Source organism: Candoia aspera, chromosome 4, assembly GCF_035149785.1.
Source record: "Candoia aspera isolate rCanAsp1 chromosome 4, rCanAsp1.hap2, whole genome shotgun sequence".
Classification (NCBI taxonomy): domain Eukaryota; kingdom Metazoa; phylum Chordata; class Lepidosauria; order Squamata; family Boidae; genus Candoia; species Candoia aspera.
The window spans coordinates 106,054,772-106,072,620 of record NC_086156.1 but is presented as its reverse complement, the minus strand read 5'-3'; the positions used below and the strand labels follow the sequence as shown (position 1 = coordinate 106,072,620).

General features: G+C 38.4%; 1 protein-coding gene across 1 annotated transcript; it reads left to right on the top strand.

Moving 5' to 3' along the window:
• The first annotated feature begins 3,554 nt into the window (after window positions 1–3,554).
• On the top strand, window positions 3,555–7,231 carry LOC134496903 (vomeronasal type-2 receptor 26-like). Its single transcript, XM_063302619.1, has 3 exons — window positions 3,555–3,986; window positions 5,852–5,978; window positions 6,321–7,231. The coding sequence occupies exons 1-3, from the start codon at window positions 3,555–3,557 to the stop codon at window positions 7,229–7,231; spliced, it is 1,470 nt and encodes a 489-aa protein (XP_063158689.1).
• Window positions 7,232–17,849: the final 10,618 nt, after the last annotated feature.

Here is a 17,849-nt window from a genome sequence, read left to right as displayed (position 1 = left end):
CATCATCATTTTCTCCTCCTGTTCCTTTTCATATTCCTCATCCACAATCCATAATAGTTATGTAATGATTATATCCTGCAGAAAAAAATGTTTTATGTTTGTTTTTAAGTTTTCCATAATTATGTGAAGGTATTCAAGTATTCCACACAAATAAAAAATTGTATTAAGGAACATACATAATACTAAAATGTGGAGAAAGGAGGAGGAAAATCTTAGCCAAGCTGTATGATGGAAAGGTATTCCTAGGGTAGAATGAACCTCATGTAGAATTTTTTCCAAGAAATGTTTGTAATATTCATATACTCCTGAAGTTGAAAGGGGTGATGTTCAATACTGAGTTGAGCTCCATGCTTAGTGTATGAATCCAGTCTCTTGCAGTGGTTACTTCCCTGGGAAATGGATCGTGGAATGTGTTTTGGAAGTTTTAAAGAAAATTGTATGACTTTTGTCCTCCAAAATACATCAGTACCATTTTGAAAATCAACAATACAAGTCCTCAGTTTCTGAAATTAATATCTAGAGGAATAGTGGAAGACTGTTTGGGGCAAAAAGTCATTTTTATAACCAATAGTTGTCAAAGCCTATGAAAACCTCACTTACGACACTGCTCATTAAAATCAAAACGGTTGCAATGCCATTTTATCACACACACTTGTAAGATGTGTATTATGTGCATTCTTTTGAATTGAATGTATGGTGATAAAATATGTAATTCCCATTCCAGGGTCATGACTCCAATCTATCAGCACATCTTGGCCTTAGAATTTGCCATCAAGGAAGTAAATAGTAATCCCTATGTTTTACCCAATCACACCCTCGGTTTTCAGATCTATAATACCTATTTCATGACAAGTTGGACGTATCGAGCCTCACTGGAACTTTTCTATGTGAAGGGCCAGTTCGTCCCTAACTACACCTGTGATAAGCAACACAGACCAATAGCAGTCATTGGAGGACCTACCACTGAAGTGTGCCTACACATGGCTACCATCCTGTCCGTGTACAAGATGCCACAGGTATGAGCTTTTTTTAAATAAGAATTTTATTAAGTTTCAAGCAATTGTAAAACCTACAGAAAAACAAAAATCTACAAAGAAAAAAAGAAAAACTAAAAGAGTGTAGAAACACAAGATATTTTTTTTTTTCCAAAATTACAAAAAGAAGTGACTTCCAACTTTTAACAGCAAGGATATACAACAATTTTCCATAATCAATCCCTTACTCTGTATTAAACCAAAATCACATTATTTCTGTATATCATTCCATTGGCACATTATAAAAATCATTAAATACAGTTGCTCCCTCCCCTTATATTAAAATAAAAGAAAAAAATATAAACCTTCTAATCAACTCCCCCGCAAAGATAACATTTATTTAATTATCTCCTTCCTACTACTATTCTATACATTCCTGTCTGCTATAATGAAGTTCAGACTAAAAAAAAACATATAAAATGTCTGCCATTGTACTTGATAATAGAACAATTTTAATAATCTAAATCATATTAAACCCCAAACCAGACATTTATTATTATTTTTATTATACCTTAATAATCTTAATCCAAATCATTAAAGATAAATTTAATCAGCCAAACTCTAAAAGCAATCCAGATAAATATTCTTAGACCCTTATCCCACTTCAAAGTAAAGCAGAGCATTTACATATCCCCACGATGTGCAACGATAGGTATGAACTTTGTTGGGGCCCTAACCAAGTAGATAACCATCAATGCGCTGTTCCCTTCTTTTTATGGAAGTATTTATGGCATAGGTGGGAAGGAGTTCTTGCAATAAAGAGATTTTCCTTAACAAAACTGATGTCTCCTGGGGACTACAAGGGAATTCTGCTGTATATCCCCAGTGTAAGGAATGCCTAAGACCAAATAAAAGACTCAGACTCTAAATCAAGTTTAAGCTCTGGCTTTTATTTAGAATAGGATGCACACCAGTAAAAAGCTGAGAGTGAGGGAAGCGCGCCAAAAGTTGAATTAAATAGTCTCACGCCAAACAGCGCTCCACCCCCACACTCCCCGGGTGTGCCCCATGAGTTCCACGGGGTGACAGGCCATCAAGACTTGATAGGTGAGAGGTCATCCAGCCCCATTCGCCCCGGGCATCGCCCTGTTTATCTTCCTGCGAGGTAATGGTCCATTACCGGGCGATTAGACCTCGATATTCCTCGAAAGCCCAGACGCGCCCTTCCGAACCTCGCCCTGATCCTTTCTTTATCAGGGGCGTCAATGGCCGATTACCAGGCGATGGGACCTTGTTTGTTCAGTAGATCTCCCAACCCCATTACCTACTTTGTCTGGTTTATCGCCCGCACCTCTCCAGCCATTGACACGCATCCGCGCTTTGTCATGCGAGCCGTTACGATGTCGCAAACATCGCAACGGTGATCATGACACCCAGGCCTGTGGCCGGAATTCTTCTGACCTTTTATTAGGACCTAAAAGACTAATTAGTATGCTATACCTTCCCAAGGATTAATTCTCCATGAATGCCTTATTTAAGAGAAGCAATGACTAAAAATATAGAGCGTTCTCAGAACTATAAAAACAGAAACAGCACTGTATTTTAAGGGGCAATCTAACAATTTATGGTTTCCGGTTCCACATACTGAAGGAAAAGATAGGACTGAGGGAGGAAGTGAGGAAAAGTAAATTATAGAAAATGACAGAAATTGGGGCAATTGAGATGGAGAAATGAGATTAATCCAGATGGGAATTTTACATCAATAACATCTGATATATTCTAGGAAAATGCCTTTATTAAGCGAAACAATGACTAAAAATATAGAGCATTCTCAACACTGTAACAACAGAAGAATACTTCTATTTCCATGAAGTACAAACTGTTTGGAAATTTTGGTACAATAATGTATCCTTGATTAAGTTTGCTGATTGAGCTCAGACTTTGGAATAATGACTTAAAAATCTCCATGTAGCATGCTCTGAAAATGTATGTAAAGTATAAGTGAATTCAATATATGAATTACGTGTTAAGCCTTAATATCTATGCTATATCTTAAAAGGGTAAGTTATATCACTACACACTGTCTTGAAAAAACATGAAGAGAATACTTGTCCTGTTGCTATTTGTCGGTATTTTCTTTTCTTTTTTAAGTTGATGTATGGTTCCACCACTGAAGGTAGTACAAAAAAAGAGGCTGTTCTATATCAACAAATGTTCCCAAATATGGACCGTCAATATCAGGGAATTTCTCTATTACTGCTGCATTTCAGATGGACGTGGATTGGGATCTTGTCCGTGAAAAATGAGAATGGTGAGAAGTTTATACAAGATGTGGTTCCCATATTTGCCCTGAGAGGGATCTGCTCAGCCTTCACTGAAACTTTTCCAATCATCGATGACTCAAGTAGCATTGCTGAGTTGGTAGAAATGGGGCTTGAAATGTACATGGTGGTTATGAAAAGCACTGTTAATGTCGTAGTGGTTCATGGTGAAATTTATGGAATTATAGTTTTGAGACTTCTTTCCAGCAATTTGAAAACTGAAGATGTACCATTATGGAGAAAGGGTAAAGTCTGGGTCATGACAGCTGTGATGGATTTTACGTCACTTCCCTTTCTAAGGAATAGTGACCTAGTCTTCCTCCACGGTGCTCTGTCTTTTGCAATTCACTCAGAGAAGGTGTTTGGATTCCGGCAATTTGTCCAGATGAGGAACCCTATCTTGGATAGAGAAGATATTTTTATCAAGCTCTTCTGGGAAAGTGCCTTTGAATGTTCCTTCCCCATCTCTGGAATGGAAGCAGAAAATGAGGATCCCTGCACTGGGAAGGAGAAACTGGAAGCTCTTCCTGCATCTGTGTTGGAAATGGACATGACTGGCCACAGCTACAGCATCTACAATGCCATCTATGTGGTGGCACATGCTTTGCATGACTTCCATTCATTGATGATGGTATACAGAGCTAGAGGGCATGAAGACAAACTGAAACGTCTGGATCAAAAGCTGTGGAAGGTAACCCCTCGAGCAGACCAATTCCTGGTGGCTTACTGTATCTGCAACCCCAATCTTAAACCTAAATTAAATTCTTTCTTCCAAGGGGAATGCATCTAAGCATATATTTTTGCTAAATGTCCTCTTCCTTCTAGCTGTAGTCCAAATAATTTATTTATGAATGACTATATCTGCATATTCATCAGGACAAGGGTGTACAATTTGTTATGCTTTTCATTTTATGCTAATGGAGTTCTTTATCTGGCCTCACAATATCTAGGATTTCTATATATTCCCTGAATTTCCAAATTTCAAGAACGTTCTCAGGTTGCAGCATTCATTTCAGATCCAGTTTGTTTCAAAGGAAGTCCATGAAGACTTATTTTATTTCTGTAATTGATGACTTTAGCATACATATATGAAGGCTGAAGTTAAAAGGTGACTCCTTGTCATTAGCATTTTAACAAATTTCTGTTGCTGTAAGTTATTGACGAACTCGATATAAATTGATGTTTCCTACAGCACAGAGTTCAGGTGTTGACTCCAGTTTAATCACAGATTTAGTTCTTCTTCTAGACATCAGAAACCTCCTTTTGATACATCAGGGAAATAAGACAAATTATTTCTGTGGATTATCTATCTGCCCTTTCCATCCTGAACTAAAACAAGGGCTATCATTTGCCAGCTCTGCAGAGGTATCATCTCAGGGCTCCCATTCTTATAGAAAACCTTCTCTACCTGAAGAATTTCTGACTTTGAAAGGGAACTGGAGATATTGATCAATCCAAAAACTAATATTAAAACTTATTGTTATACTTTCCAAATGTAATGAAAAAAATATTTTTCTTTTCTTTTCTATTTTATTCTTGCTGGTATTTGGGTCAGTTCTACATTTTAGTTGCTTAATTGTCTCTTTGTGCTCTAAAGAATGCATAAATTTAATGATGGTTTATAAGATGACATATTTACTAATGCTGTTATTCTATTCCCTACTCCCTACTCTCCTCGCTTAAACTTTGAAAAAATTACTATTGATATTTTTGAAATGGGGATGAATCTTATCACCCTGGGCTACCTGATTCTTCCCTCCCTCCCTCCCTCTCTCCCTTCGATGTTTTCCAATATAGCTGAACCAATTTATGAGAGGGGTCTCATTCAATAATAGTGCTGGACAAAAAATTTCTTTCAACCAAAATGGAGAATTGGACACTGGACTGGATATCATGAATTGGATCACATTCCCAAATCTATCTTTCCTGAGAGTCAGAGTTGGAGGGGTGGACCCCATGGGTTCCCAAGAAGCATTGTTCACCATTGATAAGGATGATATTGTATGGCCAGAGAGATTTAACCAGGTATGGGCCAGTTAGATTTTGCCTTGCAGCCAAGCATTTTTCTGCCATTCTTGGAGTTTTCTTAGATCCGAGATCCCACACAGTAATTCGATTCAGGCGCAGAATATGTCCATACTCCAATGCTCTCCTGACAAAACTCGGGACCCTTACAAGTCACTCCACTAGGTAAACCTTTGGGTGTTTTCTAAGTTAGAAGTGTTATTGGAGAGATGGGGGTATTTGGGAAGGTGAGTTGAGGTTTCTTGGCTTCTTGAAATTAAAGAGTATGTTTTCCAATTCAGTAAGTGCCACCCATTTCATGCCAAAGGAGGGATGTGCCAAGGATATTGCAGACATTGTACATTTTGTAGAAAAAAGAAATGTAATAATGGTCTATCTAGCTTTCAAATATACCTAACTACCAACCCTATCATCCTTCTTTAATGCTTCATAGTGCTGAATGGTTGTATGGATTATTATCCTTAGCACTTTGTAATCACTGAGTACAGATCTGTCAGAGGCAAAGCATTCTCTCCTTTCCTTCATGAACAGGTCCATCCTTTATCCTTGTGTAATAGCAAGTGTCTTTCAGGTTATAGTAAGAGCAAGATTGAAGGGAAGCCATTTTGTTGCTATGATTGTTTGCAGTGTCCACATGGGAAGATTTCCAACCAAGTAGGTGAGTTCTTGCATATGTTATCCTAGAGAACATACCTAAATCAAACTGTGAGTCAGAACAGCAATGAAAAATTTAGAATAATACTCTAGATTAATGCTTCCAATTGATAGAGGATAGAGTAAATCAGTGGAAATTGACCAGCATTCAGTTTATTTAATGGATTTCAACAGTGATACCATCTAGTGTGTCTTGGAGCAAAGGGTGTTTCAACTAAAACTTGATTGGAAGACTACCGATGTATTTAATTTTCACATGTTAAACAAGAGGTCTTTTTTTCTTTACATGTAGTAATCAGTATTGATTAGTTCGATGCCTTTGGTAAGTTGCTCATTTATTTTCCAGACATGGATGATTGCTGTCCATGTCCAGAAGATCAGTATGCAAACGTGAACCACAATTTGTGTCTTCCAAAGATTACAACATTTTTGATGTACGAAGAAACTTTGGGGATCGTTTTGGCCAGTTCTGCTCTTTTCTTCTCTTTGATCACCGTTGGAACCCTTGGGATCTTTATTAAGCATCAGGACACTCCCATAGTCAAAGCCAACAACCAGAATCTCACCTACACTCTCCTTGTTGCTCTCCTGTTGTCTTTTCTTTGTTCTTTGCTATTCCTTGGAAAACCAGGCAAGGTGACGTGTCTCCTTCGTCAAACTGCCTTTGGTATCATCTTCTCCATGGCCATTTCTTGCGTGTTGGCCAAAACCATCATTGTGGTTCTGGCTTTCATGGCCACCAAGCCTGGGTCTAAGATGTCCAAATGGGTGGGGAAAAGATTAGGCATGTCCATCGTGTTGGGCTGTTGCTTTATTCAAGGTATTATTTGTGTGATGTGGTTGACAACCTCCCCCCCATTCCCAGATGCTGACACAAATTCAGTGGCAGAAGAAATCTTTCTGGAGTGTAACGAAGGGTCTGCATTCATGTTCTACTGTGTCTTGGGCTATATGGGCCTCCTTGCCTTTATCAGCTTCTCGGTGGCTTTCTTAGCGAGAAAATTGCCTGATGTTTTCAATGAAGCCAAGTTCATCACATTCAGCATGTTGGTGTTCTGCAGTGTTTGGGTGTCCTTTGTTCCAACATACCTGAGCACAAAGGGAAAGTATATGGTTGCCGTGGAGATCTTCTCCATTATAGCTTCCAGTGTTGGGTTACTGATTTGTATTTTCTTCCCTAAATGCTACATCATTGTGTTGAGGCCTGCTCTAAACAACAGAGAACAGCTAAGAAGACAAAACCACAGAAAAACATAGAATTATGTTTTCTTTTTTAATTTCAGATTGTCTATAGGAAAACAGAATCATGTAAAGTTCTAGTCCAGTATCACTTACCTAGAATTAAGCCCTTTCAAATATTCAGGTTTCATTCTCAGTTTATATGTAAAATAAAATATTGCCATTTACATACCATCTATTTTATTTGTGTTGACCAGTCTTTTTTTTTTTCAAAAAAACCCCTCTTTGATTGAGATCTATGCCTCTGTTCCTTTATTTATCGCTTGCTCACATAGTAAGATTTCAACAGAGAAGGCATGTGTTCCAACCGTGACCTTGTCAGATGTGTGAATTGAGGAATGGGTGAGAGGCCATTAAGATTGGATTGGTAAAAATATATCCAAACATTCAAATTCCAAATAATCTTTTAGGACCCTAAACCCCTGCAGTTCATTTTTTTTTAAAAAAAATGGCATTATGGTAGGTTAGAATCCTGAATAATAATATGAGAGGATTGTAAGCAAAATGCTGGAGGCTTTGAATTGAACTATAGCAATTACTGAAGATATGGATCAGGGAGGTGAATCAAGATGGCACCAGTACAGCAGGGTTGGAACTCCTCAGACTGTAAGAGGCATTAGCTTTCTCTTGGGTCTTGCAACATATACACATTTTGATGCCCAAAACAAGTATGCTTGGTTGCCCAAAAGAGGCACACTTGGGTATGGATTTATCCTAAAGATGGCAGAGCTCATGCTACAGATCACATTGTATACATTCCAGATTCCAGAGAATCCCACGTTCTGTTCTAAGATGTCACCTGACTAACATCACATGCCTCTTTGCCCAATTGGCATCCAGATTGGAAGGACTAGGATTGATTTTATCTTCAGAGTAACTCAAGGAATCAAGCTGCGAACTCCCCTACTCTTTCCCAAACAAACCAAACCTTTAATGGCATTAAAAGAACAAGAGATACAAAACGCATTGACATATCATGAAATTAACCAAAGAGAAAGCCATGCTCATTGAGAGATTTGTTTACGTTTGCTTTTAAGTACTTCATCCAAGAATTTAGGAACAATTCTGGTAGTTTCAGGTACAACAACTCTCAATAGATATTGGCAAATCATACAGTATTTACAGAGTTTAGCAGATATTTACCCTGTAAACGTTTTAAAACTAATTCATAACAAAGGGACTCAAATAAGTGGCAGTTAAAAATTATGTGATTAATTGTATCAGGACTGCCCCAGGAACAAAGCCACTCATGGTTGGGAAAATGTTTATACCTTCCAAAAAGTGCCTCGGAAGGAAAAGAGTTTACTCTAGCTGAAAAGAAGGCCCTACACTGAGATGGAACCTCAAGATCATACAAATAATGTGCATGTTACCCAGATGATTTTGTATACCTAACATAGCAGGCAAACAAACACGGGGTTGAGCAGATGAATATACATAGATTTCATCTGATAAATATAAGTCATCAATCGCAATCCCAATTTGCCTAAGCTTAGACATAACTTGTCGAGACCAGAGCGAAATATAGTTATATCTTTTAAGATGTGATAACAGACTTCAAGGAGCAGCTCTAAATAAGCAGCTTTGGTTTCTATCAAACTTTGACCAGTTTCTAAGCACATTATAAAATAGGAGACACAGTTGGGGACCCCTAAAAGCTGCCTCAAAAAAGATGCCTGAATCCCCTCTACCTTGCAATTAAAAGCTCCCAACCAAATGGGGATACTAAATAATGTTTGAGAAAGAGGTTTGGCTTTAAATATTCTTATCGCTGCAGGTACAAATTGATTTCCTCTTGTAAAATAAAATTGTTTAATCTGAGCAGTTGAACAATTGGCTCAGGGAATTGTCTTATTGCGATAAGTAACCCAAGAGAGATTATAACTAAATGTGATGCCAAGATATTTAAAGGTTTTAACGTGTTCAATTTCTGTATTACCCATAAACCATCTCTGCAAGGACCGTCTTTTGCCTTTGATTTAGAAAAAAATGATACCCTTTCCCTAAAAGTCTTGGTGACGCTGAACAAAGCCACTGGGCAGAAACTGGAGACACAGTGTGAGCAGGGAAGTACACAGATCACAGATAGATTCAAATCTGTGCTTTTACCTGTCCTGAAATTCACAGGCATCTGTGAGGAAGTGAAGCTGGAACTGTTGTCTGCACTTGGGAGAAGCAGTTGTATCCAGGCAGAAATGCTTCTCACCCCTCTTCCCCAAGGCTCAGCAGAGATCATGTTTTTTCTCAAAGGGCTGTAAATGTTTGTTGCTATTGTTTATTTGTTTAGTCGCTTCCAACTCTTCGTGACTTCATGGACCAGCCCACGCCAGAGCTTCCTGTCGGTCGTCAATGCCCCCAGCTCCCCCAGGGATGAGTCCGTCACCTCTAGAATATCATCCATCCACCTTGCCCTTGGTCGGCCCCTCTTCCTTTTGCCTTCCACTCTCCCTAGCATCAGCATCTTCTCCAGGGTGTCCTGTCTTCTCATGATGTGGCCAAAGTATTTCAGTTTTGCCTTTAATATCATTCCCTCAAGTGAGCAGTCTGGCTTTATTTCCTGGAGGATGGACTGGTTTGATCTTCTTGCAGTCCAAGGCACTCTCAGAATTTTCCTCCAACATGTAAATGTTTAGAGCCTCAGAATCCTAAGAGATGGGCTCATTTTATTTATGTATTTATTTATTTTTCAAATTTAGTCACTGACCTTCTCACTCAATGACTCTGGGAAGTTTACAATAAATCAGAATAAATAGACATTAAAATGCAATAAAAACAATGTTCTTAAATAAAAAATATATAATCCAAGATATAGATGTTAAAAAGTTCTCAATTTAATTTATGGGAGCAGCTTCAGGGCACTAACCACCCTCAGAATTGGTTACCCTTTCACACCCCACACAAGATGGCAGAGCCAGGTCTTCACCCCCTTCTGGAAGAGTGGGATAATAGGGGCCTGCCTCACCTCTGGGAAAGAGTGTTCCATAGGGCAGGGGCAATGACAGAGAAGGCTCTCTTTCTGGGTCTTGCCAATCAACATTCTCTCATGGATGAGCTCCATAACATGCCCTCTCTGCCTGACTGGGTGGGACAGGTCTATGTAATTGGGGTGAAATGGTCCCTCAGGTAAGCTGGACCCATGCCATGTAGGGCTTTAAAGGTCATAACCAACACCTTGAATTTGACCTGGAAGCAAACTGGCACCCATTGCAGCTCCGGCAGCAAAGGTGTCACATGTGCCATCCTTGGGGCACCCAAAACTGCTCATGCAGCCACATTTTGAACCAATTGTAGCTTCTGGATGCTCTTCAAGGGTAGCCCCACGTACAGCGCATTGCAATAGTCTATATGGGAGATGATTAGGGCATGAGTGACTGATCAATCCAGGAAGGGGTGTAACTGGTGCAGAACACAAAGTTGAACAAAGGCCCTCCTAGCCACCACTGCCACCTGCTCCTCGAGCAGGAGTTGAGAGTCCAAAAGAACCCCCAGATTCTGCCCTGGAACTGAAAGGGGCAGTGCAAACCCATCCCAAACCAACGATGGTAAACTCCCAGCTACAGAGGAGCCCTCAACTTACAGCCACTCCATCTTGCCAGGGTTCAGCTGAAGCCTGCTGTTCCCCATCCAGATCCCTAAATCCTCCAGGCACTGAGAAAGGGTAGTCACAGCATCACTTAAATCACCCAGGATGGAGATGTATAATTGGCTATCATCTGCATATTGATGATACTTCATCCCATGGTGGCAGATGATCTCATCCAGTGGTTTCATGAAGAAGTTAAAAAGTAACAGGGAGAGTACCAAACCCTGTGGCACCCCACAAAGGAGGGGCCATGGGCCAGATCACTAGCTCCCTATCAACACTGATTGGGACTGGCCCCGGAGGAAGGAGGTGAACCAGCACAGAACATCCTAAGATGTCCCAAACCTAAGATATCCCAAAAGATACCATGGTCAATGGTATAGAAAACTTCTGAGAGGTCAAGAAGAGCAAGGATGGGTGCACTGTCCTCATCCTGCTCCCACCAGAAATCATCCAAAAGTATGACCAATGCTCTTTCCATCCCATATCTGGGCCTGAAACCCAGCTGAAAAGGGTCTGGCTAGAATATTGAGAATCTCTGTGTTAATGGATGTCTATAAAACCATCTATCTATAGTTGGCTTGAATTGTGTCAACTTGAACTAAAAGTTCAACTTTGAGAACTTGAACTAAATCATGGTGTTTTCATGATTCAAAAGATAAAAAAAAATGGAGCGAGCTTTCCCATCAAGCATTTACTGTAGCTATCCCCTTCTGATTTCTGTCTTTAGGGATGGGTGGACAGTCAGAAAAGCTTCAAGACATAGAAAAGAAATCAACAATACTAGCAGCAACATCTCCTGGAGGAGGAGGAGGAGGAGGAGGAGGAGGAGGAGGAGGAGGAGGAGGAATCCCTGTTTTTAGCTCCTCAACTATTTTTTAGGTCTTTTGTCTTACTTTCCATGTGATTCCAGGCATTAATAGAGAATTATTCTCAAAAGGGACTGAAGGGCTTCCAAAATGGGTTTTGGAGTAAAAGGAGCCCTTGGGCTTCACTTTGGCCCCTGATACAACTGTGAATGAGTATTAAGTTCTTTTTGTTTTAACATTTCAGAGAAATGAACTCTCTTCCTGGCCATCTACACATGCAGGAAAAAATTACAAAGTTCTCACTGCAATTAGTATTTGTCTCTTACTCTGAGTAATTACAAGCATCTGTATCTCTTGCTACCACACTGTAGACTACTAAAATTGATCTCTACTAAGATGAGAATAACATCTTTTCTTCTTCAGGGTTTCCCAAGACTTTGATTCTGAAACTGTTGACTTTTCTAGTGCAATTATCAATCCCTATATAATTATTACAACTTCACCTCTAGGTCCTGGGGGGGTGGCTGAGCCATTAGCTGCAGCTGAATTATACTTAATGAAAGAGAATGTTGGGTCAGAGAAATTGGCTTACAGAAAAAATGCCTGTGTTGAAGATGGTGATATTTGAGGTATTGGTTATTGTGCTTTTACCTCAAGTGGTGTGCAAGATTTGCAGTGCTAAATGCGTCATCAGTGACCCTCTACCTTTTCTTCACAAGAAATATCAGTCAGGAGACTTCATTGTTGTGAATATCCTCTCTCAGATCTATCTCTTCCAGACAATGATAGACTTCACCAGACGTCCCTCTAAGGAGCTCTTTGAGGACACTGTGTAAGATTTTACACACAGAAAACAATTTAATTTCAACTGGGAGGTCTTTTCATATTCATATTAGCCTCACGTCTAATGATTGGCATCAAATCTTCTTTGGTGGATGGCACCATTTTTATCCTCCCCCTCTTCCTCCTTTCCCATCATCATCTTCTCCTGTTCCTTTTCATAATCATTATGCATAATGTATTATTGTTATGTGTTGATTATATCCTGCAGGGAAAGAAATCTTTCCTGTTAGTTTTTGAATTTCCCCATAATTATGTGAAAATATTAAAGCATTCCAAACAAATAGATATTTGTATTAGGGAAAAAAAAAATATATAATACCAAATATGAGAAAAGAGGGAGAAAACCTTAGCCAAGCTTTATGATGGGAAGGTATTACTAGGGTACAATGACCCTCAAGTAAATCCTTTTCCAAGGAATGGTTGGAATATTCATATACTCCTGAAGTTGAAAAGGATGAGGTTCACTACTGAGTTGAGCTCCATGCTTAGTGCGTGAATCAGGTCTTTTGCTGGGGGTAACTCTAAGTGCTTCTCTGGGAAATGGAGGGGTTAAGATGTGTTCGCTCTTGCTCAGGTATGAGTAGGATTTTGCAAAGGGGGTGTTTTAGCAGACTGCACATTGGGTCATCCTGTGTTGTCCTAGAAGCCTTGCAGCTTCTCCAACAGTTTGTGTTTCCACTTACTGTGCATGCAGTGATTGAGGGTCTTTATAGGAACCTTCCTGAGAGTCATTGTCTCAAAATAATTTACACATAGAAAAGAAGGTATCCTGTCCTTCTCTGGATTTTTTAATTGAACAACCAAGTTCCCAAATAATAAATTATTGAAGTCTGAAATGTTTACATTAAAAAAAATTGAGGATTTCTTTTTCAAAGGTTTTCATGAACATTTTTCACTTCACTTTCATTCCAGCATTAAAAAAATTGCTAATTTTTACATACTCAGTTGTTGGTATAGTATCAGTATTAACCAATAACAGTTTATTAAGTAGAATCTTAAAGAGTTTCTTCTTTAATTATCAGATTAAATTAAATGCCCACTCTAACATCATGGAAGAAGTTATGCTCCATTTATTGATCAAAATTCTTCTGTATTTCTACTATTTCTACTTGCAAGTTTTATTTAGAAAATAGTGGGATGGAAGTATAATTTTAATCTTTATCACACAATAAACTTATTCTTTGAGGGAATGCCTGTTTGAAAAATGCAAGTAATTTTTAAAAAACCCTTTGGCTCATAGGCACTTATATGTTAGATCACACTATTGCCAATCCAGTTTTTTAAAAAACCCGAGTTATTCCAAGGTGAATTTGGATTGTCTAAACATGTGCATTATCAGTATATTGAGCTAAATCATCTTCTGTTTCCCTATTTGCTATAGCGCCATCAATACTGTCTCTAACTCCCAAATTACTATCCACAGAGGAATGTGTTTTGGAAGTTTTAGAGAAAATTGTGTGATTTGTATCCTCCAAAATGCATCCGTATGAATTAAAATCAACAATATGCGACCTCAGTTTCTGAAATTATTATCTGCAGGAATGAATACTGGAAGATTGTTGGGGCAAAAATAATTTTCATAACCAATGTTTTTCAAAGGCAATGAAAACCTCACTTATGACACTGCTCATTAAAATCAAAGTGGTTGCAGTGCAATTTTATCACATTCTCTTGTAAAGAGGAATATGATGTGCCTTCTTTTCAACTGAATGCATGATGATAGACTATGTAATTCCCATTCCAGGGTCATGACTCCAATCTACCAGCACATCTTGGCCTTAGAATTTGCCATCAAGGAGATCAATAGAAATCCCCATGTTTTGCCCAATCTCACCCTTGGTTTTCAGATCTATAATACTTACTTCATGCCCAGTTGGACGTATCGTGCCTCACTGGAAGTTTTCTCTACAAAGGGTCATCTAAACCCTAACTACAACTGTGATATGCAGCACAGACCAATAGCAGTCATTGGAGGACCTACCACTGAAGTGTGTCTACAGATAGCTACAATCCTGTCCATGTACAAAATGCCACAGGTATGATCTTTTCTTGAGGCCAAATCAAGTTGATAACCTTCAGTGCACTCTTCCTTTTATGGGAATGAAGGAAGGGATTCTCCTTCGAATAAAGACATTACCCTGAACAAACCTGTTGCCTCCTGGGGACTACAAGGGTATTCTGCTGTTGTGTATTAATGTCCCTGGGATTGTGACCATGATTCTTCTTAGCTTTTATTGTTTGAAGGAGCTAAAAGATTAACGAGTATACAACGCCTACCCAAGGATTAATTCTCCAACTTTCTGCCTTATTTAAGAGAAACAATTACTAAAACTGTAGGGAATTCTCAGAAATATAAAAATAGAAAAAGTATTTCAAGGAGCAGTCTTCCAATTTGCATTTCTCAGTTCTGGTTAATGATACTGAAGGAAAAGAAAGGCATGAAAGAGGAATTTGGTAAAATAAATTATAGAAAACTATAGCAATTGGGGCAACAGAGAGAGAGAAATGAGATCTCATGTACTATGGGAAAAAATCTTGTATTGTCTGCTCATATATAAATTACATCTCATTTCCATAAAATATAAAATGTTATGAAATTCTGGTTCAGCAATCTGTCTTTGATCAATTTTGCTGATGTTGCTTAGACTTTGGAATCATGGCATAGCGTGCTCTGAATATGTATGTGAGATATTGGTGGATGCAAAATATGAAATATGTAGTGAGTCTAAATAGCGACAGTATGTTGTAGCCTAAAAGGAGAGATTATGTTAGTAAACACAACATTTAAAAATAAATGTTTTGTTGCTAATTTCTGTGTATTTTTCTTTTTTTCTTTTCTTAAAGTTAATATATGGCTCCATTTCAGAAAGTTATACAAAAAAAGAGATTGATTTATATCAACAAATGTTCCCAAATATGGACCATCAGTATAAAGGAATTTTTAAAATACTGTTGCATTTCCAATGGACATGGATTGGAATCTTGTCTGGAAGTAATGTTAATGATGAGAAGTTTGTAGAAAATGTGGTTTCCATGTTTGCAGAGAGAGGGATTTGCTCAGCCTTCATTGAAAGATTTCCAATTGTTGAGTATTCAAACAGCATTGTTGAGCTGGTGGAAATGGGACTTGAAATGTACATGGTGGTTATGAATAGCACTGTTAATGTTGTAGTAGTTCATGGTGAAATTCATGATATTATGGTCCTGAGACTTCTTTCTAGCAATTTGAAATCTGAAGATTTATCGTTATGGAGAAAAGGTAAAGTCTGGGTCATGACAGCTGCGATGGATTTTACATCACTTCCCTTTCAAAGGAATAGTGACCTAGTCTTCCTCCATGGTGCACTATCTTTTGCAACTCACTCAGAGAAGGTGTTTGGATTCCAGCAATTTGTCCAGATGAGGAACCCTATCTTGGATAGAGAAGATATTTTTATCAAGCTCTTCTGGGAAAGTGCCTTTGAATGTTCCTTCCCCATCTCTGGAATGGAAGTGGAAAATGAGGTTCCCTGCAGTGGGAAGGAGAAACTGGAAGCTCTTCCTGCATCTGTGTTGGAAATGGACATGACTGGCCAAAGCTACAGCATCTACAATGCCATCTATGTGGTGGCACATGCTTTGCATGACTTCCATTCATCGATTGTGGAGTACAGAGCTAGAGGACATGAAGACAAACTGAAACGTCTGCATCAAAATCTATGGAAGGTAACCCCTCGAGCAAACCAATTCCTGGTGGCTCAGCATATCTGCAACCCCAATCTTAAACCTAAATTAAATTCTTTCTTCCAAGGGGAATGCATCTAAGCATGTACTTTTGCTAAATGTCCTCTTCCTTCTAGCTGTAGTCCAAATAATCTCTTTATAAATTATTATATCTGCATATTCATTAGGACAAGGATGTACAATTTGTTATGCTTTTCATTTTATGTTAACGGAGTTCTGTTTTTGGCCTTACAATATCTAGGTTGTCTATGTATTCCCTGAACTTTCATATTTCAAGAACATTCTCAGGTTGCAGCATTCATTTCAGATCCACTTCGCTTTAAAGGAAGTCCATGAAGACAGATTTTATTTCTGTAACTGACGACTTTAGTATACGTATATGAAGGCTAAAGATACCTCTTGTCATTAGCATTTTAACAAGTTTCCGTTGCTGTAAGTTATTGAAGGACTCTGTATAACTTGATGTTTCCTTTCTTTAATAAGAATGTTATTAACTTTCAAGCAAAGATAAAAGCTACAGAAAAGCAAAAAGCTACAAAGGAAAAAAAAAGGAAAACTAAAGAAGTATAGAAACACAAGAGAAAAATGTTCAAGATTACAAAAAGAGGTGACTTCTGACTTTTAACAGCAAGGATATACAACAATTTTCCATAATCAATCCCTTACTGTATATTAAACCAAAATCACATTATTTCTATAAATCATTCCATTGGCACATTATAAAAGTCACTAAACACAGTTGCTCCCTCCCCCAAATAGAGTTGACAGTTCTGCCCACTGAGCCGACGGGCACAGCTGTTCAGTCTGCCATGTCCCCACCAGAAGGCTAGATGTTTCCTACAGCACAGAGTTCAGTTGTTGACTCCAGCTTAATCAGAGATTCAGTTCTTCTTCTAGACATCAGAAACCTCCTTTTGATACATCAGGGAAATCAGACAAATTATTTCTATGGATTATCTATCTGCCCTTTCCATCCTGAACTAAAACAAGGGCTATCATTTGCCAGCTCTGCAGACGTACTATCTCAGGGCCCCCATTCTTATAGAAAACCTTCTCTAGCTGAAGAATTTCTGACTCTGAAAGGGAACTGGAGATATTGATCAATCCAAAAACTAATATTAAAACTTATTGCAATACTTTCCAAAATGTATGAAAAAAGTATTTTTCTTTTCTTTTCTATTTTATTCTTGCTGGTATTTGGGTCAGTTCTACATTTTAGTTGCTTAATTGTCTCTTTGTGCTCTAAAGGATGCATCATTATAATGATGGTTTACAAGTCGATGTATTTACCAATTTATTTATTTATTTTAAAAAATATTATATAGCTGCCCATCTCAGGATGACCTATTTACTAATGCTGTTATTCTATTTCCAACTATCCTCCCTTAAACTCAAAAAAATATTCATATTTGTGAAAAGGTGATGAATCTTATCACCTTGGGCTACCTGATATCTGTCTGCTGTCTGTCTGTCTGTTTGTCTGTGTATCTATCTTCTCTTGGCTTCTTTTCCAATGTAGCTCAAACAATTAATGAGAGGGGTCTCATTCAATAATAGCGCTGGACAAAAAATTTATTTCAACCAAAATGGAGAATTGGAGACTGGATTCGATATTATGAATTGGATCATATTCCCAAATCTATCTTTCCTGAGAGTCAGAGTTGGAGGGGTGGACCCC

What these genes read in the sequence shown, in the direction of transcription:
- LOC134496903 (XM_063302619.1), top strand. Translation starts at nt 3,555, where the DNA reads ATGACAGCTGTGATGGATTTTACGTCACTTCCCTTTCTAAGGAATAGT. An exon ending in TGGATCAAAAGCTGTGGAAG is followed by an intron (nt 3,987 to 5,851) that starts GTAACCCCTCGA and finishes CTTCATGAACAG; the next exon opens with GTCCATCCTTTATCCTTGTG. An exon ending in GAAGATTTCCAACCAAGTAG is followed by an intron (nt 5,979 to 6,320) that starts GTGAGTTCTTGC and finishes TTTATTTTCCAG; the next exon opens with ACATGGATGATTGCTGTCCA.